This window comes from Tamandua tetradactyla, chromosome 11 (genome assembly GCF_023851605.1).
Source record: "Tamandua tetradactyla isolate mTamTet1 chromosome 11, mTamTet1.pri, whole genome shotgun sequence".
NCBI classification, from domain to species: Eukaryota; Metazoa; Chordata; class Mammalia; order Pilosa; family Myrmecophagidae; genus Tamandua; species Tamandua tetradactyla.
In genome coordinates this window covers 29,228,661-29,255,677 of record NC_135337.1, presented here as the reverse complement: position 1 = coordinate 29,255,677, position 27,017 = coordinate 29,228,661, and the positions used below count along the sequence as shown (strand labels likewise).

The 27,017-nt window shown below is 40.0% G+C and overlaps 1 protein-coding gene across 4 annotated transcripts; it reads left to right on the top strand.

Moving 5' to 3' along the window:
* Positions 1-500: 500 nt before the first annotated feature.
* Positions 501-26,777, top strand: LOC143649445 (uncharacterized). Of its 4 annotated transcripts, XM_077119481.1 has the most exons (5): positions 501-577; positions 4,513-4,673; positions 11,649-11,751; positions 16,532-16,727; positions 26,302-26,777. In XM_077119481.1, the coding sequence occupies exons 1-5, from the start codon at positions 574-576 to the stop codon at positions 26,333-26,335; spliced, it is 498 nt and encodes a 165-aa protein (XP_076975596.1). In that variant the 5' UTR covers positions 501-573; the 3' UTR covers positions 26,336-26,777. The 4 variants fall into 4 exon arrangements, 1 of the variants encoding a protein (XP_076975596.1); XR_013159003.1 differs by lacking the exons at positions 501-577; positions 4,513-4,673 and adding an exon at positions 11,144-11,252; XR_013159001.1 differs by lacking the exons at positions 501-577; positions 4,513-4,673 and adding an exon at positions 11,166-11,298.
* Positions 26,778-27,017: the final 240 nt, after the last annotated feature.

Genomic DNA, 27,017 nt, shown 5'->3' with positions numbered 1-27,017 from the left:
TCCTGCTGTTTTAGTTTTATTTGTGCTCATATTAAACTAAATTCCAGTGTTCGTGATACAAGGATTTCTGGACTTTGTTTCCTAACATTTATCACATTTGTTTAGTGGATTAAATCAGTGGCACTGAGATGCTAAGAAAGGACAACTTTTTTCGTGCAAAGCATTTGCTCACAAGTTAATAAACCTCAGAAGGCCTTTGCTCAGAAAGGGCTAACAGTAAAAGCAGTAATAGCAGATATTTCTGCCACGATTTTGGCAGGGTGAGACCTACTAAAGATTGAAGTTTATGTTGTCGGTTTGCTCTGTTGGCTAGGTTTGTTGTATTCCCATGTCTGTACTGTGGGAGCCTGGAGTTCTCGAGAATAAACTTTTGGGAAAGGCTGGGTTCACTCTCTGGGGATAAGGGAACTAGAGGGAGGAAGGGGAGGAGGTAAAGGAAAAGGGAAGGGGACGGCAGTCTTCCTGTGTTTGGATGACCTTTCCTTATGTTTATCTGGAGACACTGGGCAGCTGAGCTGTGTTTGGTGTCATCCTGCCATGTTGTTCCTCATGTGATCTCTTTCTTAGCTTTATATGGGTAAGTACCGTTTGCCTCTGCTGGAATTATTGAGTTCAAATCTCTTAGTTGGGGAAGTGGTAGATGTACAAGTTTGCCAGGGGTGAGGAGGGGTATGACCTAGATAAAGAGGGTTTAACAAACATATACAGTATGCATGCGTCTAACAGATTCCTTAAGGGAAGAATCTAGGTGTCTCTTGCGGACATCCGAGGAGAGCCCAAGCTGGGCTGTTGCCCTCCTTCTTAGAGCTGGCCTGGAGGCTGTCTTTCTTTTCTGGAATCTTCATCATTTAGGATAATTCCCTGCACTTGTGGTTATCCCATAACTATTTCCTGAATGAGTGAATGAGTGAATGAATGAATGAGTGGACTCATTGAACGGTGAATAGGCAAGAGGCTGTGGGGTTCCTCCAAGACCTAATTTGTGTGCCAGTCCCTGCTCTGAGGGCTCCCTGAAGTAACCAGTTTCAATCCTCCCTGTCTCACATTCCTGATGGATGAATCACTTGTTTCTGAGGAGCAGTGGGCGGATCAACTCCTCTTTCATTGCTGACCCCTTGTCCTGGTGTGGCCTTAGCTTAAATGTTATTTCCTCAGAGGAGTTATTCCTTAATCCCCCTCCCCTCTCTCCTCCATCTAAATTAGACTCCCCAATATACTTCTCATTAAGGTCTTTCCATTTTCTTCATAACACTTAACAATTTCTAGCTCTATCCATTTGTGTGATTATCTGTTTTATGTCTGTTTTCTCCACCAGACAACAAGGTCCTTGAAATCTAAGGGGATAAGGTGTGGTTGATCATACATAAGATAGCTCAGAGCACAGCAATTGAATGTGAGGCTGCTGGCAGCTCTTAAAAAATGTGGTTACCCCACCTGATCCCATTTTGGTTTAGTGAGAGTCTAGACTGGACGGACTATTCATTTAAAATGACATGAGTCCAGCTTCCATGGCTGAAGGAAATATGGAGAATGTTCTGAAGGCTGCTAGGAATAGTGATCAGCAGCCAGATAGATGTCTTTGGAAGAAGTCATTTCATAACCAACTTTCAGGGCATCATTCCCTTTTCCTTGAGGTAGTTGGGCCATAGGTCCCATTGAGATTGCTGCAAGTTCTTTGGGTCTTTTGCCACCAACCAGGCCAGCAGACTGAAAGCTGTAATGGGAATAGGGAGCATTCCAGAGTCCAGGAAGCCTAAAGAAAGGGCTTGGAGCTGTTGCCTCAGGGTAAGGCAGGAAACCATCTTGCTGAAGGCTTGGTTCACAGAGAGGGAAGATGTCAAAAAAAACCTTGGGTTGACCCATGATTCCCTTCTTTAATAGTTTTTAGCTTTGATTGTCCAAGTAAAGGAAAATATAACACATCAATAGGTAATTTGAAACATTAGGAGACTATTATATTTTATCTGGATTTTAGGCCTTCAGTGTTCTAACTCAGGATTTTAATTGAATGAGGGTTCCTGAAAGATAGCAGAAATTTCTCCTCTCAGTGAAGACCAAGACTAATGTATCTTTATACTTCTAAAAATAAACTGTGCTTTGGACCTGCAAAGATATAGTCAAATGTCATAACCTGAAAATAACCTCAGAATTTTCCCACACTTTAACCAATCCCTAAACAGTCAAATGGATATGTGCCAATTTTGCCCCATTCCCCTGGGAATACATCTGAGATTGCTTAGTTGAAAAGAGAGAAAACGTTAAGGAAAAATATATACACTTAAAAAAAATAGGGATTTACAATGAAAGTGTCACAAGGAACATATCTCAAGTATAACGTGATAAAATATACGATACATATGCAAGATGAATTATTTATGCAACTCTCAGTTGTAATTTGGCTTCCTTGCAGACAGTTAAAATGTTTATTTTATGGAAGTTCACAACAACAAAACAGAAGAGTTGCACCTCTCTTCTTTTATTCACATATGTTATTTGGTGAATAGAGAGCATAATTATTCCTATTCTATGTTTAGAGAAAGAAGAAAAGGAAAATTAAGATATCTTCGATTTTTTGCCTCTCTCTCCCCTTGTTCAGCAAAACACAATCCCAGAGTGAACACACTCAAAGTATTCCGCCCTTGAGCAGCTGAGCATTGATGAAGAGATTCGCAGCGCAGACTGATGCCATTATAATTCCATGGTTTTCTCCTCATCTGCAGGATAATCTGATACATTAGCTCTTCTATTCTCCATCACTGTTTCATACTTTCACTCTCTTCAAACATCAGATCTTCTCCCCCCTACCTTATTTCAAATGGATGCCTTTGAATCATATTTCTACAGAAAATATTTAAGTCACTCATGATCAAAATCCCAACGGGATTTTGTAGTGGAATGTCAGCTGATTCTAAAGGCTGTCTAAATAAGTAAATACATAAAAATAATGAGAGAGAGAGAGAGAGATAAGAACAATAGGGGCAATATTGTTCTAGATGTTATCAAACTATAAAGCTACCATAATTAAATAATGCAGAACTGTTGCTGGAATAGACAGTACATCCATGTCACAAACTAGATTGCACATAAAATAATATACTATAAGATAAAGGCAGCGTTTCAAAACTGTGTGAAAGACTAGAATATTTAATAAGTGGTGCTGGAACAATTGGCCATCCATTTGGATAAAATAAAGTTTCATCTCCATTTCTCACCAATTCCCACCTCCACTAAAAATATTGGATTGATTAAAAATGATATATGCTAAATATAAAACAAAATTATTATAGTACTAGAAGGAAATATAGGAGGCATTTATTGGTTTGGCGTGGGAATGGCCTTATAAAACAAGACATGAAACCAAGAAATAAACAAAAAAGATTAAGGGTAACACTGGCATGGGCCTTTAAGGAAGGCGATCTGGCAATATTATCAGAATGTTCCTGTCTATTCATTTTCAAGCTTCTCTGCTTAAAGAATACTCATATTTGTACACAGATGTGTTCATTATAGCACTGTTGGAAATGGTGAAATATCAGAAACAATTAAACTGCCCTTCAATAGGGGAACGCTTTAAAGAAATTGTCACACATTCATAAACAGAAAGCTATGAATCTTTGTGAGATGGATAATAATGCACTGGCATAAAAAAATCTCAAAGATTCACACAAAATGTCAAGTCTCAGAACAATAATGCATTATACGATCATATTTACAAAACACAAAACCAAAAAAACAACCGTGTGTATATATGAATGTGAGTAGGGCATTTGGGGATTATATTTCTTAATTCCATGGAATGACACTGTGTCTGAAAGAATAGGATGGAAAACTAATGTCTCAGGTCTGCCTTCTTTCCCTACAAAGAGATGACACATAATACCTGCTATAAATACCCAAACTAAGTCATATATCATGTTTGTTTTCCTTTTTGTCAGATGAGGTTGGGTTGCATCTTGCATACCACTTCAAATCTTCTCAATCCTGGGTCTTATTCCAGCCACTTCTGCAGCCAACCATTCTGAGCAAGTTTTGAAGGTAGAAGCTGACATGGCCTTGCCTCACCCCACACCTTTTACCTCTCACTTCCTCCTTTGAGGAATCTGTGATGTCCAAGCAATCCACTTGGCACTCATGAGTGTGCAACGTTGAAGAGAGGGGAGTCCACACCTGTGTGCTACTCTTGACGTATGGCGATGGGAGCGTATGGATGAACGGCCCCCTTTCTGCCCCCCAAGCGAACAGTTCTGAGATGCACCTCTGCACATAGCCCTGATCAACTGACTTTCATTCGTTCCCTGTTTCACTCCTTTCCCCCCACCCTGTTCCCTGGAATCACATCCCCAAATGCACAATAGGGGAATACAAGTCTTCAGCACAGGTTCTGATTTGGCAGGGAGGGTGAGGAGGGGGTGGATGGGGACCCAGACTCAGGTTGAATTCAACCCCTTTTCTTTCAAATGGAGGTACATTACTGGACCATAATATTCCCTAACATTTCTTTCTCACTTTCAGGTATTCTCCTTCATTATCACAAGAAATCGATGAGAGAAATGTCACTACTTCCATTTGATAGATCAGGAATCAGAGGCTCAGAGAAGTTAAAGAATTCGACCAGGGCCACAACAACTAGAGAAGGGCAGAGCCAGGGTGCAAGCAATGACCTTCTGACAGAGGTCAGTGCAGGCTTTGCTATAATACAGCTGCCTCCTATCAAAATATTTGCAAAGGGCTTTGATCTCAGGGCCTGACACCCTGGAAAGTGCTCTTCTCCACTTATCAGCTCTTTGTCATAACGCTCACAGCTGTTCCAAACACGTCGGTATTTTTCCCAACCTAGACGTACCGTGCATTTCCAAGCGGTTTTGTTACGGAGAGTTACAGAGAAATGAACCAGTAGCTACAGAGGAGAATGTGGGTCAAGGGAAAGTTTTTAAGGGTGAAAAGTATTCCAGCAGATGAGCTTGCTGAAAGTATCACCTAGCAGAGAAAGAGAGATGGATGATGCAAGAGAGAGAATAGGTAAGAAGGATGGACCCCAATGTAGATGTGAAAGAGTGGCTTTTTATGGTAAGTTGAGCTCTCTGTTATAACCAGAGGGAAGAAGAAATTCCTAAAGGTAAGTTCAGATCTCTAGGTAAGCTGAGATCCCTCTCATCCAACACACATACACACACACACACACAACAACAACAACAACAACAACACAGAAAGAATCTTCTTATGATCCTATACTGTACAGTCCAGGAAATCAGGAACCATCTCTTCTGCTATATTCCAAGACTGACATTTTAAAGGTCCTTAATATAGATTTGTGTTTGTTTCCCTTCACCACCAAAAACTTCTGAAACTAAAAATAAATGATAATTACTAAATGGATAGCAATGTCACTAAGTAAGAATTGAAATGACCCACAAATAAATCACTCCCCAAACTGTCGTTGTATAATATGGATACATTTACACATGAGGTCCAAAAAACCCAGCTGCCCAGCTATGGGGTGGCAGAGCTATTGCCTGGCAGAAGGATATGGGCAAAAAAAGACACAGGGGTTATAGTAGACAGAGAGCTCAAATTGAGTTAGCAGGAGGAAGGAATGAGAGCTGAGCCTTCCTGTATCTGTGAAGGAGGGTGTCTATGACCAGGGAAGATGTCCCTTTCCTCTCCCACTGGAGGGAGTCTGTAGTGGTCTCCAGATGTCATTCTTTCAAAGGGGCACATGGAGCATACTTGATAGAGAGCAACCATGCTGTTTATAAATGTACTTGAACCTTCTCATGTGAGGACTAGTGAAGGGGCTGGGTATATTTAATCTTGATAAGAGGAGACTCAAAGTGACCAAGGTAGTAATTTTCAAATATGTAAAAGACTGATCTTTCCAGCATGTTCTCTCTAAAACCCCAAAGCAGGCCATTCTATAACCTCTCTTGGGCCTCCAACAGATTGCACCTACCTCCTTTTCACTATCTCAATCCCCAACTTGGCTAGCTCAGATTTCATAAGTCAACATGGCAAAAAATTCCTTGCTTATATCTTCAGATATCTTGCTCCCTTTCTGTCTACCTCCGGGATACCAAGGCCCAGGCATAGAACTGGGCAGACCCCAAAATCCAAGGCCTCACTTTGAATTCACAACTATTGGGAGATGAATCTTCCTTTCCCAAGCCTGATGCTTACTTCCGTGTGGGGGACATAAACTAGTGTCACACTTCTCACCACCTTCTACTCTTTTCACTCACCCTTCCCCCACCCCCACTGAACCCCCAGTGGAATGACTTACCTGATAGGTGACTTTTGAAGGAGAAACTGGGTCTGGGGAGTCCTGCACCTTCCTTGCCTCTCACCTCTTGGTAGTGAGTTTCCTACAAGGGATCACATATTCTCTGTCCTTTCTCCTGTGCGTTGTAGGTTTCAGGCAGGATCCCTTGGGGAAGTCTGCCATGATCCATTGAAGCTTGGGCCTGAGTAGATAGGCCTGACCAATTTAAGGGCTCAGTGTTTGGAAGGTCACTTGATCTCAAATCTATGCCACATTCTCCAGCTATTTTTTCCCTCCTTCGTGGGAGCTGCTGCCTTCAAAAGATGTTGATTCCCCTCTGTTAATGGGGGGCAAAGGTAGAACGCCCAATGAAATCATCTTTCCTTCTCTCTCTCTCTCCTCCACCCCCATTCACCCCCTGTCTGTTTCTCCATCAGCCAGTCCTGCCCCTAGAGAGAAAATACCTTCGACTACAACTGTGCAGCAAGCACTTGGTTATATGTGACAGGAAGGTTTGTTAAATCAAATAAAACAATAAATTCTCCATGTTTTAAAGAAAATTGCATGTTTATGTAGGCATGGGGGCAAAGGGAGGCCTAGAGTTTGTGAGTTTAATCTTGAAAACCCAACAATGACTTCAAAACTTAAGTGACTTCAGACGCTTAGGGCTCCCTGGAAATCCTGGCCAATTTCCTCAGCCTATTCACTCTCCCATTCTCCTAAAACGTGATTTCCCTCTTCTCCTTTCTCTTCAAGCCTCCTAGATTTCCAGATGCTGGGCTTTCTTATTAGTTCACTAAGAAAAAAGAAATCATAAGAGAGTTACCATATATGTACCACTAAGTCTATCAAATGTCTGCATTTGTAGCCCTATACTCAGCCTTCCCTCCTTTTCAAGGCTCCTTCTGTAACAATCCATCTTCCTCTCTAATGCCAACCTTCACCTAAGCCCCTTCCTCCACTTAAAAGCCTTACTCTTGCAACTGTCCCCTCTCCCACAGCAATTTCCATCTCTCTATTGGCTCATTCTGATCAACTTGCAGAGCTGCTGTAGCATCCGCCATCTTTAACAAACAGTTTTTTCTCACCCTTTAGATATTGCCTCATTTTCTGGTTCTCATTATGACAAAAAATTCCTTCAAAAAGTAGTTATGCTTGCTGTCTCCACTCCCTCCTGTATTATTTTCTCTTGAGCATATTCCAATCAGACTTTCTTCCCCATCATTGTACTGACACTGCTTTTATCAAGATAACAAACTCCATGTTGCCAAATCCAATGGTCAGTTTTTGGCCCCCATTTTACTTGACCTGTTAGCATTGTATAAATCTGATCCCTTCCTCCTTCTTCAAGTACTTGTTGTACTTAATTTCCAAGACATCATTCTCTGTAAGTGCTTTACCCTCATTGGCTGTTTCCCAGTCTCCTTTGCTGGATGCCACAGCTTCCTGAATTCTAAATGTGAGAGCATCGCAGGGCACAGTCCTCAGACCTCATCCTTTCTCCATCTACACCATATTTGATCTACGGATTTACCTAACATTTACATGTCAATAATGATAAGGTGCAACTTTAGCCCCCAAACCCAGACTCCAACCACCTTTGCAGTATATCCACCTGGATAACCAATGAGCATGTAAAATCTAATATGTCAAAACCTGACTCCTGATCTTTGCCCCCAAACTTGCATCTTCCCCAGGCTTTCCGATCTCAGCAAATGTCAGCTTCATATTTCTAGTTGCTCTTGACAAAATCCTTGGTGACAGAAGAGCTTACTGTGGTTTTTTAAGGCCTTATGTGATGTGTCCGTGTCCCCCTTTCCCCATCCCTCTCTGATCTCACCTCCTATTGTCTTTCTGCTGCTTCTGGCCTCCAGGACTTTCTGCTCTCTGCCTGAAGTTCTCTTCCCCCGAGTTGTCCATCCATTTGGTGTGCTTCTTCATTTTACTTGGTTCTCTTCCTAAACAGTATCGTTATCAGGGATCATTCCCATGACCATTTAATCTAAAATAGCCGCCCCCTCCCTTGCCACAATCACCCCATGCTTTATTTTTCTTCACAGCACCTCTTGCCACCCAATATCACCCTTATTACTGTTTGATGCATAGCTCTCCACCAGAAGGTAAGTTTAGGAGGGCAGAGTTTGAATATTTTGTTTACTGTTTTAACCCCAGCACTTAAAATGCTGCACTCGGTGTAAAAGTGAACTCCCAGGGAGTCAGTTGTTCAGAGGCCAAGCCTGTCTCAGGGAGACCCTCTTCAGTGCCCTTGAGTGGGCAAGAGGCAGTCGGAGAACATGGGGTGACGATGTCCGGGGTGGGGATGAGTCTAGGGTAACTGAACCTGAGACTATAGTTTGGTGAAATTATGCTCTCTGAGGTCATCAGTAGCTCCTTGAACATCAAACCCGGGACTCTCTTCTCACTTGATATCCTTACAGACAAGTTTTCTGTCTTTCCTCCCTTATCTTAGGAGGAACACAGAGCATGCCGGGTCCTCTGCCCCTTCTCTGAGCACGTATGCACTCTCCACTGACTTTTTTTTTCCTCCACTGGTCCTTTAAATTTAGATGTTACCTAAGGCTGTTTTTGACCTTTTTAAACATGCCCTCTAAATTCCTGTTAATCATTATCTTTAGATGATACAGACATTACCAGAAAGAGTAGCAAAAATTCTAGGACACTTAAAAAGCAAAACACATTTTGCTTTGTGCTTTAGCAGAGTCCTGATTTTGATTCAGAGATCTAGGTTTTAGCCTAGCTCTGCCACTGACTAGTTTTGTGTCTGTGTGCAAGGCACCTGGATTCTGCATGTATAAAATTGGAAAATATTAATGTCTTGCTATATACATTATCCTAAAGTATGAGGTTCAAAGGATGTATGCATTTTGTAAATGATAATAAAGGGTTTAGCTATCTATAACCGATCTATAAACACAGATTCTATCAGTATAGACCATAAAAAGGGTTCACTAAGCCATTGCCTATAAAGAGTAATAATCGGTATGAGGGATTTTCTTTTCTTTTGGTTTCTATGTACTTAGAGGGAGAAGGTAGTACTCATAACCCCAAGATAAACTTTTAGGCCCTATAGCAAGACCCAATCAAATCAATAATGTACTATAACTGCCCATGTACCTAGGATAGTATTCTCAAATAATCTAAAAATATGCAACTAAAGTAAAAGAGCTGAAATGCCTCTTTTGCTTGGGTCAGGTCTCCATTTCACTTCTACAAGTTCTCGCAAAACCCTCAAATCTTCACTGACTTTCTTTACTCCAGCTCTGCCTGTTGGCTGATGGTAGTTGGAATGTGGCTGAAATCACCCTCTGCAGGAAAGGGGACTCTCGAGTTTCGGGCAGGCCTAGCAATGCATTCCGCCATAAGAGAGGGGGAGGTTTCAACATACTCCAGGCTGAGCTTTCCTTTTAGTCGCAGGATCAGACAAGTAGTGGACCTTAATTTTGTTTATTGATGTTTTGTTTCATTTTTTCCCCCTCATGTCATAGAAGTATGCCTTTTGAGGAGAAAAAAATTCCTGCCTGTTTTACTGTAGGTCCCATGAGAAGTCAAGCTAGTTATTTAAAAAGTAAAAAGCACTTTAAGTTGATCAGCTGAGAGTTTAACACCTCCTGGCTAATCGTTAACACACAAACCTCCCTTACCAGAGCATTTCTGAGGGATCTAAAATCAGCCCCTTTCCAAAAAACCTGATAAAAATTACACATTTGGAATCTTGTCCTAGTCTGACTTGGCTGCTAAATTCCCTTTTGATATTTCCTGGGGGGTGGGAAAGAGGTGAATAGCCTTATTCCATTTAATCAAGTACATTTAAAAAAATCTGGTGTCAGGTTTGAATACTTGCTGAAAGGGGGCTGCCCAACCATCCTAGTTTTCCTGGGACTGAGGGGTTTTCTGAGACCCAGGATTTTCTGTGCTTCTGGCAAACTGGGATGAGTTGATCACCGTAGAAAGGAAATCATAGCCCAAATCATTCACCATACAGATTGGGAAAATGAGGCCCATCAAGATGAACGGATTTGCCCTGACATCACATAATTAGCTAACACTGAGAGTATTGCTGGGAAAAAGACCTAGATCTCCTAAGCCTAGCTCAGCTCTCCACTGATCCATGGACTTGTCCTTGGGAATGAAATACAGGGTCAGTCACAAGGAAGGACTTAAGCTTGATTACTGGCTTATGGACATTTGACTGCTTTATTTAATTCACATGTGAGAAAAGGAAAAAGATAATCCAACTATATTCTAATCAGTGATTATGGTGTTGCAAATGTTCTAAAGCAATGCATAAATACTGGCCACACATAGTTCATCTATTCCATTGGCACAGCTTCTTTTGAGGTCTGTAATAGTGAACTGTGGCCATTTATTAGCTTTGGGATATTTTGTCAAATCAAACCACATTCTTTAGATAAGAAGTTTGGTTTGCTTTGATACTTAATGACCTTCTCTCTGCCAGGGCATAGAATCTCCAGATGTCCAACATGTCCAACATCCCTAACGCACAGCTGCAAGCTCACTGCCTGGCACATACTAAGCGCTCTGTACACACTTTTCAAATAAATAAATGACAGCAAGAGCGGACGTTCCTTTTGAACAATTATCCAGAGAGGGGGTTTACCTTGAAGCAGATGAATCCTGTCCTGGACCCTGGGAGGGAGGGCCTTTAATGTGTACATGCAGTCATATGTTTATATACAATTTGCAAATGTAAGATTTGTATTCTTTTTATTAAGGGAGGCTCCCAAGCATACACAAGTTTAGGTCCCACAAAACCTGACTCCACCCTTGTAGTTACTGTCTTTCAGAGCACTCTATAAGCATTTTCCATGGTTACAGAATTCTCACAATGATCCTATGAGGTAGGCGATATTGATATCTCCATCTTTCAGAGAAGGCACCCAGGTGACCCCCCCACAAGGATTGCATGCATGTGCGAGGATTTGAGGTCCACTCTACTATCTGCTGAGCACTAGAGGTGGCCAAATCTAACTCTAGAGTGTATTAACTTAGACTTATACTTGGTAAATACTATAATTTCAGCTAATATAACTGTAATAACAACAATGATGAGGGCTGGTCTTTCAAAATAACCTATCATTTGAGGAAAACATTCATTATACTGGCTTTCCTCCCCCATCCCCATTGAGTATTCTTGTTTAATAGATGGAAAGAGGAGGAATGCAAAGGGAGAGGTTAAAGAGGGTTGGGAAAGGAGCAGAGGTGAGATTCTGTGTTGAAGAATATTCTCCCCAGGTTTTTATACCCCTCCACCTTCCTTTTTAAGAGTTGTGCATCCTGGGAAGGGTGATTTGTCTTTTGGGAAGTTCTGTTCAGGTTTTACCTAATGTTTGCATCTGCTCTGTCTCCTTAGGACTTCTTCTCAGGAGTCCCTATTTCTAGCTTAAAAGCTCTACAAGTCAAAGGGCAGAAAGGAATCTTTCCTGTAAACATCCTCCGGGCCACCTCCGGAAAAGGTAACCAGCAACCACTGCTTCCTGTCTTTATCCTGACTCCTGGTGCAAAATAATACAATTTTCAATTCCTCCAAGATCTCTTGGGGCCAGTAGGAGAGCAGGATTGAAAATGTCACCAGATTGGAAATGCCCTCTTATTAAGGGTACTGTTTCCTTCAGATTCAGGTTCCCTCCCTTAGAGAGGTATGTTCACTCACATACCCAGCTTCAAACAAGATGCTGACACTGGCCCTGTACTAAGCACTTAATGACTTTGGCTAACTGTCTCTTTCCTCCTCAGAAAGATGCTGCCATCCACCCAAAGGCAATACACCTTTATTTTTCTGCCTTTCAAACATCTTCTGTCCTATTTTCTGATCTCTGGCTGCAGCTCAATTATTACCCAGCCACCCAAACCTCAGTTTCATCGCTGATGTCTCCTTCCCCTGTTCAGAACCCATGCTCATCAAGGATTGTGTACTTTTCCTTCCTATTGATGCCCAAACTCATCCCCTGTTTTCTCTGTTGACACTTTGTTCTAAACTCTTCTCCTCTTGGGCCTGGGATATTACAATTGCTTTCTGCTTGAGTTCCCTGCCTTCAGATTCTCTCCCTTCCGGAAATGGCTTTATCATGAAGCTAATGAACCTTTAGAAGACCTTGCTTGCAGAGACCCCTTTTAAGTTGTGCCCAATTTTTTTTTTTTTTTTTTGCAGTTGTATATTCTGTTTTCTTAAATAAGTCTCCCCAAACTATATCAACTTCAGGCCTCTCAAAATACGATCTGCCCCACCTCCTCTCCATGCTGCACTTGGATACCAGATTAATCTTTCTAAAATAAGATTCTTTAATGTGACCTTTCTGCTTTAAAACTTCTAATGGCAGCCATACCTCTCAAGTCTATGTCCTTGGACATTCAAAGCTTTCCATAATCTGCCCCATTTTTACCTTTCAACTTTTTTCCCCAATAATCACTTCCACACACTTCACAAAGATTGACCAACTCCCAAGCAAACTATTCCTAATCAATGGCATTGTTCCTACCTTCTCCACAAAGAGTTTTGGTAAAATGCAGGGCACCAAAAAATGTGCTGAGACTTATATAGGTTGTCCAACTTCTTCCAGGCTGACTCTCAGACTCCTATCCAGTTCATCCTACCCAGTCCACAATCCCCTCCTACCCACCCTTGCTTGCTGTGACATCCTGCTTACCCTGACAGCAGTAGTGTCTAGTTTGGAAGATTAAATGCATCAGTGAGATCTTAAAAATAATAATAAAATCCAATATAGGATTGCCAAAAATAATAATAAAGTCCAATATAGGATTGTCAATAAAAGAAAAGATATTTTACTGCTAAAAAAAAAAAGATATAATCTCAGGAAAATTATCAGTTCTATAAATACAATAGCTTTAGCCTTGGAAAAATTCACTACATTTTTTCTTTACCGTGTGATTGCCTGTGTTGGTGGAAACTACTCAGCCTGGCATTTGGGAGTTGTTCTAAACCACTTCTGGTCTCCACCACCTGTTTAGCACTTAATCACAAACTGCCTGGGGGCAGATTTTGCATTGTTGACTCTGATTGAGAGTGTACATTATGTCATTTCCTCAACTAGAAGTAAGTTGGATTACGCAAACCTGTAAGGATTGTGCCTTTAACTCTCCGGTAAGGCCATACACAGAGAAAATGTTTGATAATTATTTGTCAGATGAATATATCAGCCTGGAGTAAGTAGGCTTCCTAAGCCTATGCAACTAATAAGTCTCCTCTTAATGGGGTATGAGTGCCCCATCCCAAGGCAATTTCTTTCAACAGACTTCTTAGAGAAGAGTTAACCAGTACAAATTGCTTGGCTTTGAGTGAAACTTGAAAATTTAAAAAAAAAAACTGGTATGAAAAGTAAACAGTTTCTTCCTCAAGGCAGAAGCAAGCCCTGGCAAAGAGAATCAAGACACAAACAGACCTTTTGTAGCCTGTCGTTTAATCGGTTCCAGTTCTTCTGAGCTTTATTGACAGGCAGGCATGCCGTCTGTGCTTCTGCCTTGACTTGGCTTGATGGAGTGATTGGCTTGGCTTTCCTTCTGGGGCTCTTCCCCCGCTGCCAAAAGCCTCCTAACGCCCTTGTCTCTTTCCCTCTACCTGGGTGATTTAAAAGCAGAATGAAAAAGAAGGAAAGAAAGCATAACATCTTCCTGGCCAACTCTAGGTTTTAGATTTGGGGGTTGACATAAATCAACGCAGAAAAGTGTCCTGTGGATTTAAAACACTTGTTCCACTCAGCACAGAGCTTTCTTTCAAAAATATAAATGAGATCAAAGCCAGCGCCTGCTTCAAAAGTTTGTTGCTTTTCAATTCAATTCTATCCGACTGCTACTGGTTGAGCACCTACTGTGTACCAGGTCCTGTTCTGGGTATTGGGGATATATTAATGAACAAAAGCCCTCCTGAAGTCTATGTGCTAGTGGGAAAGAAACACAAAAACTATAATAAACAATATACTGTACTATGTTGGAAAGTGATAGGTACAATGCAAAATAATTGGGAGTTACAATTAGGATGAGGTCAGGGATAGTCTCATTGAGAAAGGGCATGGAGCAAAGACTTGGAAGAGGTGATGGGAATGAACAATAAAAATAAGAGGGAGAAGAGGCAATGCTTTCCTAGGCATGACCTCACCCCAGGTATCTCTCACCTCGTCTCACACATAACCGGTCCTCCTTCATAAATAAATCTTATTATCAAGGGTGGATGTAAGATGAGGATCAAGTTATAGTTTGCTGAAATGTTAGCTCACTAGTACTATAAGCAAGATAAAGTAGGCCTTGGTTCTAGCACAGGCCCACACAGGGCATTTTCAGAATAATTTCTCACCCAGTAAGGTGGCATATAGGACCTTTCTAACTTCCTCTGAGTCCTGGTTTTCTCAGCAGGATGCTTTTGCTTCTTCTTCCTTTAAGTCTGAGGTCCGCCTCTCCTTACTGCCCTCTGGGCCTGAACCAACTTAATTAAAAATAGCTTTGTCCTAAGGGTTTGTTTATCAAGACATCATAAATCAAATTTTCGATTATCTGGGGGTTACTAAGAAAATCTTAAATTTTTTCCCCATAACCATTCTTAATTTAGGGGCATCTCCAAGGGTATTGCTGATGTTTGCTCGGGAAATGCCTTAAGAATGATCGCATCAATGCAATGCATCCATTCAATCCCCACCTCATTTCAAAATGCGTCTTAAGTGAAATAAAAATCATACAGTATGATGGGAACGAATTAGACAAATCAGAACAAAGAGAAAATAAGAGCAAGACAGTAAGGTGAAGCAAGAAATAAGCCACCACACAGAAATTCCAACCATAAAGCTTAAGCAGCTACTAAAAAAAGAACCCAAATTTGGTTCTAAGCCACAAGGGAAAGAGACCAGTTACAGGATTCACAGTGTTTTGTAGGATATATACCAGTCGTTCAGGACCCTGGAAGCTTGAAAAAAGCTCCTTCCATGCATCCTCAAAAGAGGTATGAGATCATGAATAACACTTAAAGGAAGGGAGTTTCCAATAGCTTTTTAAAATAGTGTTAGTCCAGGAGTAACTCAGGAACTAACACCTTAGGGAAGCACTCTAAAAATCAGTTCCCTCAGGGGATAAAGTTTAAAATATCCAAAATAAACTCTGGACCAATCCCTCCATAAATGTTATTTTTTCCTTATTAAGCTTTGATATGCATCAAGCAGCAAGAAATCAAGGATAAATTATCTGGCAGGACTTAACATGTTGAAACTTTGTATTTCTGATTAGATGCAAGTCTGCACCTAGGAATTTGGCATTCACAGATGAAAATGAAGATTTCAAGCCAGGCCAGGTTACCTCGGTAAACCTACCTCTGTGAAGAGGGAGACTGAGGCATAAGCCACCGGCAGGGCCAGATTTCTTTCAGAGAGCGGTTCACATTTTTCTCTAAAACAACAAACGGGACAGTCAAGGCCCCTGAAGTGTGGCCACAGTTTGTGACATAAATAAATAACAGCCCTCCCACAAACATAACATACATTCCACAGTTAACTATGAATTTAGTTTTCTATTATCCTGATTTGGTTTATTCATCCTGTGTCTCCCCACCCATTCGAGTAGATGGTTGAGAACTGACTGTTAGAAACAAAACCAACCTGCAGAGGAAAAGTCATTTGGGATTAGTGACTAGAGCCCTAAACTGTTGGTCTATTACTTAATTTGGCTCCTTCCCAGCACGGCCGTCTGCAGGAGACAGGCCGCCACAGAGAGCTTCCTCTGACTGCAGGATGATTTTGTTTTGGGGGCAACGAGTACGCTTGGGAAACTGTCAACGTGAGTTGTACTTAAAGCATGTGTTATTCAGCGGGAGAAAATATTTCTTGCACTACTTGGAGTTTTTATACCTGACAATGCATTAAGGATTCAACACAGTAATCTTGTTGTTTTAGCTGTTGCTTTTACCATTACTCATGCAACATGACTGGAAAAAAACCAATGAAGATTTTTTTCCCCTGCAGTGTTTTGTGCATACGATTTTTTTTTTAACTTTTGGTTTGGGATGAGTGCACCTAACAATCCACCATCTGGTGTGCAAATATTTTTACTGACGAGAATCTAAATACCACAAAACCATTGACATGGCTCAGGTTATCGGGGGCTTTCTCTCAGACAGGTTTATTATTATTGTTGCTGTTGTTATTATTATTAAATTAGGCTTTTTTTGAACTATGGGAGTCTTGGTTTTTATTAATTTATTTATTATTATTTTATTTTTTTGCATCTTGGTTTTTAAAGAAAAGTTGCCTGTTGACCCGTATAAAAAAAGATGGATGGGAGAACTGTGCCTGGAGCTGATTTCAGGGAAGAAGAAAAACCTAAACAAAACACTTTTTAAAAAAGAAATTAACATCCTAAGCAGTTTACCAACCAAATCAAAGCGACAACTGCTGTTACATTCCTGCTGGAGTGTTTACTGGGAAGAAGATGAGAGGTAAGTGCAGCAAGGTATCAAATTTCAACCCCGGTCAGGTGCAATCAGAGCCCTTGTCTTAAAATAAAGCCTCAGCTCCACCTCCTTGGCACACCTAGGACAGTTCATTTTCCCATCCCCCAGGGACTAAGAGGAAAAAGAGGGATCAATCCTGCAAGTGCAAAATGAAACAAAAACTGGCAGCAGCAAGCATCTATGATGCCTCACCGTATTTACACCCTAGGATAGGTAGAAAGTTAGTCGGCATTTAATATTAGATTTCTCTCTTAATGTAGGAGTGGCAATAGATCTTTAGAAAACATCATTTGTGATATAATTCCCCTCTTAACCCTGGGCAAAGAGACTTGACTAGTGCATCTGTGCATTATGATGGGCCAACACCATATGACAAAGACACAGGGTGGAAATGTCACGCAGGATTTTAGAGCACAGAGATAATTGCTTTGGTCAGCGGATGTGCCAAATTATAAATTATAATTATGAAACTTATAAAAGTTGAAAAGAAGGACAACGAAAAGGCTGTTTGGGAGAATGTAATGATCTGGTGACTAGAGGGAACACACATCTTTGCAGCCTCTTTCTTTGCTAGTGAAACCAGTCGGAACACCCATTAAAATAATCTCAGAACTCAGATCTCAGAATGGCTGGGTTTGATGCAATTGCCTTGGAAGAAAGGGAGAAATCATACTCCCGTTAAAGTGAAGGACAAACCAAGGTACAGCGAAATGCAGCAGCCCTACGAGCATCACCGAGAGTCAGCGGTGCGCTGGAGGTAGGTGAGAAAGAGCCAAGGAAGTGTAGACATTGGTGATAAGGCAATAGCTTGAGGAAATTAAAACCCTGTAGCGTGGGAAAAGCGTGATTAGCCAAGACAGATGAGCAGGAAGGAATACAGAATGAATTACAATCGGAGGAAACAAGCTAATAACAAAAGAGAGGACTGGTGGGGTGTGGGTGTAAGAGGATCCCGAGACTTCCTTTAGGAATGCCGGCTTTCTTTCTGGTTCTGTCAGGGCCATATTGTTTGGTTTGCGGCTCATAATTTAACCCCTTTAAACCGCGTGGGTCAGACTCTAAAACAACTGTCATTATTCACGAAGTTCTTTGAGACTGTTAAACGAACGTTATGAATCCCAGATAAGAATGACTTCTTAAACTACTTTAGAAAAATCTGCTCCACCCCAATCCACCCCCCCACACACAAATAGAAAAATGATTAAGCTTCTAACAGCTAGCAAAATATTACCATCAGAGACATAAGAGGAAACACTTAAAGCATGAGTATTAATTAGCGAGATAGCTGGTTTAAGACCACTAAGAGAGTATTCATGAAAAGGAAATAATTTTTATTATGGAAAGCATGTAAAGACATTTAAGAATAATTTTGGTGACTATAAAGATTAATTAAGGGCATGAAATATTCTGAAACAAGTAGCAGATGATAGAAAAAGTATGACTGGCTTATGAAACTAAGAATTCACTTATTTTTAAGTCAATGTATTCATCACACATGATTATTGGCGCAAGAGAGAAAGATTTACTTTAGGCCCTAAATAAAATTGTTTCTGACATTCAATCCTAAAATTAAATTGGCAGAAAGCTAAGAAGAAGCTTGACTTTCATCAGTCAAGAAACCAAAATCATGGAGGGAAAGGCAAGTAGAAGGATGAACTCACAACAGCAGTGTTATTCAAAAGAAGGAGGAGAGTTGATTATAACGCAGCACGAAGATGCTAAATAGGATTAGAAGAAGCAGATACTATTACAAAGAGTTGACTGAGGGGACAAAGTAGATAATAAGACAAATTAAGGATTCTGAAAAACCCTCTGTGTCCAGGAAATGAATTAACTGCTCAGGCAAACTAGTAAACGGAGAAGGATCACATGAGAGAAAATAACCAGAAGTTACCATGAGAAAAACAGAAGGTTCCTGATTTATAAAACCAGCACATTTAAAAAAGAAAGGATTAAAAAGGTGGGAGTGGAAGGAGAGTTGAAATAATACCAAGAAGGTATAAAAGTGAACTGAGAAAATATAAAATAGAGAATGATGCAAGGATGGCCTTAGTAAAAGCTGCAACAATAAATGATTCTTAAAATACCTTAACGTGATCATGATGGGGGGAAACATTCAATAATTTGAAAAATGGAATGAGGTTTTCTTTTAATTTATTATAGTTCAGGTTTTTGGTCTTGCCTCCATAAGGCCAAAGGAATGTATCAGAAATGGAAACAGTGTTAGAAAAGTGATGAATGAAGGGCAAGTAAGGATTCCCCTCTAATAAATTCAGATGACTAGAGAAGAGACAATCTCTGAGTGGGAAGAAAAAGCTACAGAGATTAGTACTGCTTTAATGCAGCGTTTAGATAGCTGGAAAAATATAGATAGTCAGGAGAAATTCCAGCCAAGTAAATTTAGCAGATTTCAAGAAAATGGACCAGAAAAGAAGCCAAAAATTGCGAGCTTTTCCCTTTTAACTCAGGAGCAATTGAAAAAAAAATTAAATATAGAAAAACATCAGGGTGAAATTACCAAGTACCTAGAAATAAATGAAATCACAAAATAAAACAATTTGACTTTAAGAAAAGTTGACTTAGTTAAAATCCTTATGAAAGTTTTTGTGCATTTAAATTTTAGCTACTGTATTAAAATTTATAGAGGCTGGCAAATGAATTCTTATTGGCATCATTATCATATTCTGCAAATGGTATTTATTAACTAATCTCATGGAATAGGGACTGATAAGGAAGTAATGGGAACAGATAAAATAACCAAAGAACTTGGCATCAGTGTGGACACAGAAGTAAACATGGCTTTGACAACCAAAATGGGTATTTGGGCATCTATAGATTGGAAAGCTAGTAATGTCCTCCACACATACATTGTGCAGTATATGAATGAGCAAGAGAATTTCAATCTCAGATTCTTCTAAAAAAGAGAAGGTATCATAGAGAAAGTGTACATGAAGAAATCCTTGAAAGGTGATGACGGAACTGTGCTCTTGGTAGACAGAGAACGGAAGACTGGATATTTCTGATACAGGAAGGCCCAGAACCAGGAGTGGAAAAGTCATACTGAGGACTCATGGATGGGGCAGAGAGAGAGCGCAAGCACATTAAGTTGATAAGTAGCAATGGGAAAGGGTAGGTATTCTAGAATAAGGGGTGTTTTGAACATGTGCTTTAGAGTTAGACAACTTGGGATAAAGCCAAGTTTTATAAGCTTTTTTTTAAAACCTCTCTATTTTTGGTTTCCTTATCTCAAGAAAAGGATTTTATGAACTGAGTAGATTGAAATACTAGTGATCAATGAAAGGGAGTGGTAAGGGGTATAGGCAAAACAAAAATAGGGGGAACAAAGTTTAAAATATATTGGGTAGGTGGAAATACTAGTGGTCAATGAGAGGGAGGGGTAAGGGGTATGGTATGTATGAGTTTTTTCTTTTTTCTTTTGATTTCTTTTTCTGGAGTGATGCAAATGTTCTAAGAAATGATCATGGTGATGAATATACAGCTATGTGATGATGTTGTGAGCCGTTGATTGTACACCAAGTATGGAATGTTCGTATGTTAAGAATGTTTGAGTTTGTATGTTGTTTTGTCAATAAAAATATTTTTAAAAGATATATATAAAAAAAGGATTTTAGTAGAGCCTACCTTAATTGTTTAAAGCTTAAAAGGGATGATACATGTACAAGTGCTTTGAATAATAAGAACCCAAGTGTTAGCTATTGCTGCAAATGAATTGTAGACAGTATAAGGATACAAGTGCACACCTTCCTAACTTTTGGGGGTCATCTCTGGCTGGCTTTCTATTGCCTTTCTGAGTCTTTTACACTCCTACAGTCCCATCTGGTGTTCTCACTCTAAGATGCTGGGAAGGCCAACTTCATCCTCAATTTCCCTTTTTGTCACTCAAAACAATTCCAGTTCTTCTCAGCCTGATTTCTTTTCCTGTTCCTGAAGACACTCTGCCCCTGCTCCTTTTCGAGGCAAATGCCTCACTTGCACTATGGATTTGATTTCTGTGGATCTCGTGAAGGATGATGTTTCATCAATAAGCCCATCCGCTCTCAGCTCCATTAACTCCTTCTCCATTGGCTCCTTCCTTTCAGCTTCTAAGCATGCTAAAGTTATCTCTGGCTTTGCACATCTCTTCGTCTAATGTTTAGAGCCATCACTACTCACTTCTTCCCTTCCCTGCATAAGCTAAACTCACCCTTACCTGATTTTTAAAAATAACTTCAAAGCCCTGGGTAACCTCTACTCTACTTTCTTTTCTATGAGTTGGCTTATCCTAGATATTTTATATTTATGAAATCATACAATAGTTTCCTTTTGTGTCTCACTTATTTCATTTACCTTAATGTCTTCAAAGTTCATACATGTTGTAGCATACATCAGAATTTTATTTCTTTATGACAGAACAGTATTCCATTTTTTAATTTATTCATATTTTGTCTATTCATCTGTTTATGGACACTGGAGTTTTTTCCACCTTTTAACAATTGTCAATGTGCTGTGAACATTGGTATACAAGTATCTGTATGAGTCCTTGTAAACTTGAAAATTAATAAATTCTATTTTTAAAAGCCATTCCATTTCTGGTATTTTGGCAGCTTTAACTAAAACAGATTTTGGTAGCAGAGAAGAGGGGTGCTGCTGCAGTTTGCAAATGGCTTTTTAAATGGATAAGGGGAAGATCTGGAAGAGTTGTGAGATTCTTGATAAAGAAGACCTAGAATGTTTTGAAGAGACTGTTGGTAGAAATGTGGATCCTAAATATACTTCTGACAAGGCTTTAGACAGAAATGAGAAATGTGCTGCTGTAAACTGGAAGGAAGGCATTCTTTGTAGAAGGAAGGCAGAATTTGAGAGTGATGAACTTGGATATTTAGCAGAAGAAATTTCTAAACTAAATGTAGAAAATACAGTCTGGCTTGTTCCTTGCAGTTTATAGTAAAATGTGAGAGAAAAGAGATAAGTTGAGAACTGAACTCTCATGTACAAAGAAAACAAAATTGGTAACTGGGAAAATTCTGGGCTTCCAGCAAGTGAGACCCTGGGGAATAGTGCCCCGTGTGAGGAGTTAACGAAACATGGATGTAGTTAGTCATTATAGGACAAGTGAGGATTTTAGATGGAGTTATCCAGGAAGGATCTGTGGAAAGTCCCTTTTGTCTGGTGGTTATGATCCCTGCATACTACATAGAAAACCAACAAGAGTGTTGTGGCATCTATAAATGGAACCACTGCCAGTCTAGACTAAAAGGGACAGTACAGTGACAAATTGAAGGAAAAATAACTTCAAAGGCAGAACCATGGAAGCTAATGTCTGAAGCCAAGAAACCTCAGACTCAGAGAGTGGACCTACCAATGTACTGGAGAGGGTGCATTTGCCCTGAAGGCAGAGGGTGGGCCTCCCACCTTGATGCTTTGTAAGAGTTGTGGTGCTTCAGGCCTTGGAGAGGGTGGAACACATTCCTTGGGGATTGGGAAGAGCCTTGCTGCCACCACATTGTTCTGAGGGGGTTGAGTGTGTGCTCTGGAGATGGTGGTGATCCTGGGTGCTGCCCCAATGTTTGTAGAGGGTGAAACTGAGAAAAAATGTGGTCTCCCCACTGTCCCCCAAGGTTGCATTTGGAGACAGTTGAACCACTGCATAGGCTCTTGAAAAGGGTGATACTGCTGCTTTCTAAAGCCCTGAGGATAAATGACTCTCAGATTTTGAAATCCAATGGGGTTTACCTTGCAGAGTTTTGGAACTGTTTGGGACCTTTGACCCCTATTTTCCTTCCAATATCACCCTATGGAAAAGGGAATTTGTATTCTAAGACTTTCCGTCCTTTGTATATTGGCTGCAGATAACTTGTTTCGAATTTTACAGGTCCAGAGCCAGAGGAGAATTTTGCCTTAGGACAGACCATGCCTGTAGCTCACTTTGATGAGATTTTACACTTTTTCTGATTTTTGTATTGTCACTGAAATGGTTTAAGGCTTTCTGACATTGTAATTGCATGAATGTATTTTGTATATGGAAAGAACATGTCTTTTTTTATTAATTAAAAAAATTAACAAACGAACAAAACAATAAGATATCATTCCATTCTGCATATATAATCAGTAGTTCTTAATATCATCACATGGTTGCATATTCATAATTTCTTAGAACATTTGCATCGATTTAGAAAAAGAAATAAAAAGACAACAGAAAAAGAAATAAAACAATAATAGAGAAAAAAAAAGTTATACATACCATACCCCTTACCCCTCGCTTTCTTTTACCACTAGCATTTCAAACTAAATTTATTTTAACATTTAGAACATGTCTTTTTGGGATCAGAAAGTGGAATGTGCTGGTTTTAAACTTTGTGTACTCAGAAAAGCCATGTTTTTTTAATTCTCATTCAGTATTGTTGGGCGGGATCTTTTTTTATTGTTCCCATGGAGATGTTACCAACCCAATTTGTGGGAGGGGCCTTTTGATTAGGTGGTTTCCATGGAGATATGTCCCCACTCATTCAAGGTGGGGTCCCTTACTGGAGCTCTTTAAGAGGGAACCATTTTGGAAAAAACTTAGCCCACAACAGCCAGAGACCTTCAGAAATACAGAAGGAAAATATCCCCAGGAAATCCATATGAAGAAGCTCGGAGAGAAATTTAGCAGATGTTGCCATGTGTTCTGGACCCATTGGCCTTTCTTGAATCAAGGTATCTTTCCCTGGATGCCTTAGTTTGGACATTTTTATAGTTTTTAGTACTATAAACTTGCAACTTAATAAATTCTCTTTTTAAAAGCTGTTCCATTTCTGATATATTGCATTCCAGCAGCTTTAACAAACTAAAACACCATCCTAGTGGCTGTGAAGTGGTATCTCATTGTGTTTTGATTTGCATGTCCTTAATAGCTAATGATACTGAGATCTTTTTTGTGTGCTTCTTGGCCATTTGTTTATGGAGAAATGTATTAAAGACCTTTGCCCATTTTTAAAATTGGGATGTTTGTATTTGTGTCATTGACTTGTAGGAGGTCTTTATATATTTCATATTTTAAATCTTTATCATGGGGGGATTATTTGCAACAATTTTCTCCTATTCTGTGTGTTGTCTTTTTTACTTTTTTGAAGATATCTTTTGATGCATAGAAGTTTTTAATTTTGAGAAAGCCCAATTTATTTTTTCTGATTTTTACTCATGCTCAGAAATATCTTCATCACTCCATCTGAATGAGAATCTTGGAAGTCATCTTTAGCTTCTCCACCTAGATACCTCATCAATCATTCAGTCAGTAGGGCCATATTCATTGGATCTTTCCACATATTCTGTCTCAAGAAGGTAGACGCTAGCTTATTTCTTGGGAATGGAAGCTAATCTTTATTCTATTTGCAATCTCTCAAAGTGACTGGTACCGTTTATAGGACTGAATGGAGCTCAATCAATATTGTTGAATTATATTAAGTTGGAATCATATGTGATGCAAAAATTGACAGTTATGGTAAGGATCTTAGACAGCATATCTATTACTTCTTTGGCAAAAACAAATGCACACAGTTATCAATTAATACCTGTTCTAGTTGCTACTTGTCAGAATTTGATATACCAGAACTAGAATGGCTTTTTAAAAGAAGAATTTAATAAGTTGCTAGTTTACAGTTCTAAGGCCAAGAAAATGCCCCAATTAAAACAAGTCTTTGAAAATGTCCAAAGTAAGGCACCAACAAGAGGTTACCATCACTCAAGAAAGGTCAGTGAAGTTCAGGGTTTCTCCCTCCACTGGAAAGGCATGTGGCAAATATGGCAATGCCTACCGGCTTCATCTCCAGTCCTTTTGCTTCATGAAGCTCCCCAAGGCCATTCTCCTTCTTCATCTCCAAAGGTTGCTGCTAGTGAACTCTGTGGTTCTCTTGTCTTTCTCTCCTCTCATGGCTGTGTTGTCATTCTAAAGCTTTCTCTAAAACGCTTCCTCTTTTAAAGGATTCCAGTAAACTAAATCAAGACCCACCTGGGATGGGGGGAGTTGCATCTCCATCTAATCAAGTTAATGCCCACATACAGATGTCTCACATCACCAGGGAGATAATCTTATCAGAAGATTCCAATTTACATTGTTAAATAGGGATTACAGAAAGAGTTGCTTCCACAAGATTGGATGAGGGTTAAAACACGGCTTTCTCTAGGGTACATAATCCTTTCAAACAAGCACAATTTGAGATTCTGAAATTCTAAACAAATGGTGAATAAAAATTATGTAATGGGCTTAAAAACAATAGTTTTAAACATAGAAGTAGAATTTTTTAGTGATAGGACTATCTTGTGCAGCAAAAGACCTTGGATATGAAAGATGAAATCACAAGCTTTAATTGCTTTGCCTAAGTATTAAAACTCGGTGGCTGGCAGCTAGAAAGGATGAGTTGATGACAAAGAGGAGCTGATGGAAAGGAAGCAAGGTGGTGATGCTGTCAAGGACACCCAGTAAATGGCTGTTATAGTTAGGTTCAGGTGTCAACTTGGCCAGGTGATGATGCCCTGTTGTTCTGTTTCTGTGGCCTTAAATCATCAGTATGTGAAATTCATCTATGGCGGATTACATTTGCAGTTGGCCAGCAGGAGTGCCTTCCACAATAAGAAGTTTAACTTAATTAGCTGGAGACTGAAAAGAGAGAGGTCAGAAGAGATCTCAGCAGCTTAGCATACCCTATCTCAGCACTCACAGCTCAGCGCAGATGTTGGGAGATACAGAAAAGTATTGCCCCAGGGAAAGCTGTTAGAACCTAGAAGCCAGGAGAGAAGGCCAGCAGATGTTGCTGTGTGCCTTCCATTGTGACACAGAAACTCAAATGAAATCTAGCTGCCTTTCCTCCAAAGAACTACACATCTTTTTTAACTAAATAAATCCCCTATTAAAAGCCAACCCTTATACAAAGAAGGTTGGGTTTAACAAATGAGTATGAGTGCTGAATCATTATACTGATAGTTCTTTTAGCTTCCAGAGCCTTAGAATGGCTAGAAATAAAAACCTAAAATTGTGGAATTGTAACCCATACCAAACTCTGAAATCTGTTCTACAACTAATTGTTGCGATGTACTTTGAAATCTATTGCTTTTATGTATATATATATTATTTAAAGAAAAGGAGAAGTATAACAGAGAAGACAGAATTTAACAAATGAGTATGACCGCTGAATGATTATATTGATATATCTGTTGGTTTCCAGTGTCTTGCAGCAGCTAGAGGAAAAAACGAAAAATCATGGAACTGTAACTGATACCAAACTTTAAAATCTGTTTCTATAACTACTTGTTAAAATGTACTTGGAAATTTATTGCTTTTTTATATATACATGTTATATTTTGCAATTAAAAAGTTTTAAAAAAAAGCACACACACACACACACACATGTATACAATGCCGATCATCTCTGGTGTGTTCCATTCTGGCAGCTTTAGCAAACTAAAACAGTAGCTAAGGGTGCCGGAGAGGATTTTAAACACAAGAATGTCTCATATTTGGTTTTAAGTTACTGGTTGTTCTGTGCCATGACTTGATGTAACGCCAGTCTTTCTTATATTCCAGAACCTCAATAAAAGCCTTCAGCCGGCAGCGCTAAGTCTGTGGGTGTGGTAGCCAGGTGGGTGTGCTGCTCAGATCTGTCTTCAAGTGTACCTTCTGTAAGGAGTGCAGTCACCACCATCGTCCTGCTGCTGCGCCCTCAGGATCCACCACCAGGCTCATGCCAAGGCCACCTTCTCCCTGGGCTGCTCCAGCCAGTGATTGAACATAAGCAGGAAACTACAGCTGGGCCATTCCTGCCCAATTCAGGCCTCCTCCAATGGGTAGTCTTTGCTCTAGTCTCTCCATCTGCTTGTTCAAGACTTTCTCAGGGTGGCACTGCAGTCTGAAGCTTTTCTTTGATCCTATTCCTTCTTTTCCCTTCTCTCTATACAGGTGTCAGAACAGCATTGTGAACTGAGGTTCTGTCTACCTATTCCTGCTCTCTCTCTCCTTTTTACCCATAACAAGCATTTTCCTCAATAAAACTCTTGCATTTCTTTTTCTGTCTTGGTAACTGATTCTCAGAGGCCCTGAACTGCTATTGTGGGAATTTTTTGTTCTTGGATGTAGGAGGTACAGGCATTGGAGCAGTTTCCATTGTGGTGACTTGGTGTGGAAGAGGGACAACTCATACAGGAGATGAGGGGCTGAGCAGCAATTAAGGATTCAGTAGAATCCAGAAGTTGGAGCCCAGAGAGACTAGAAGAAGAATAACCCGCCAGGAATATTTAGAGGTT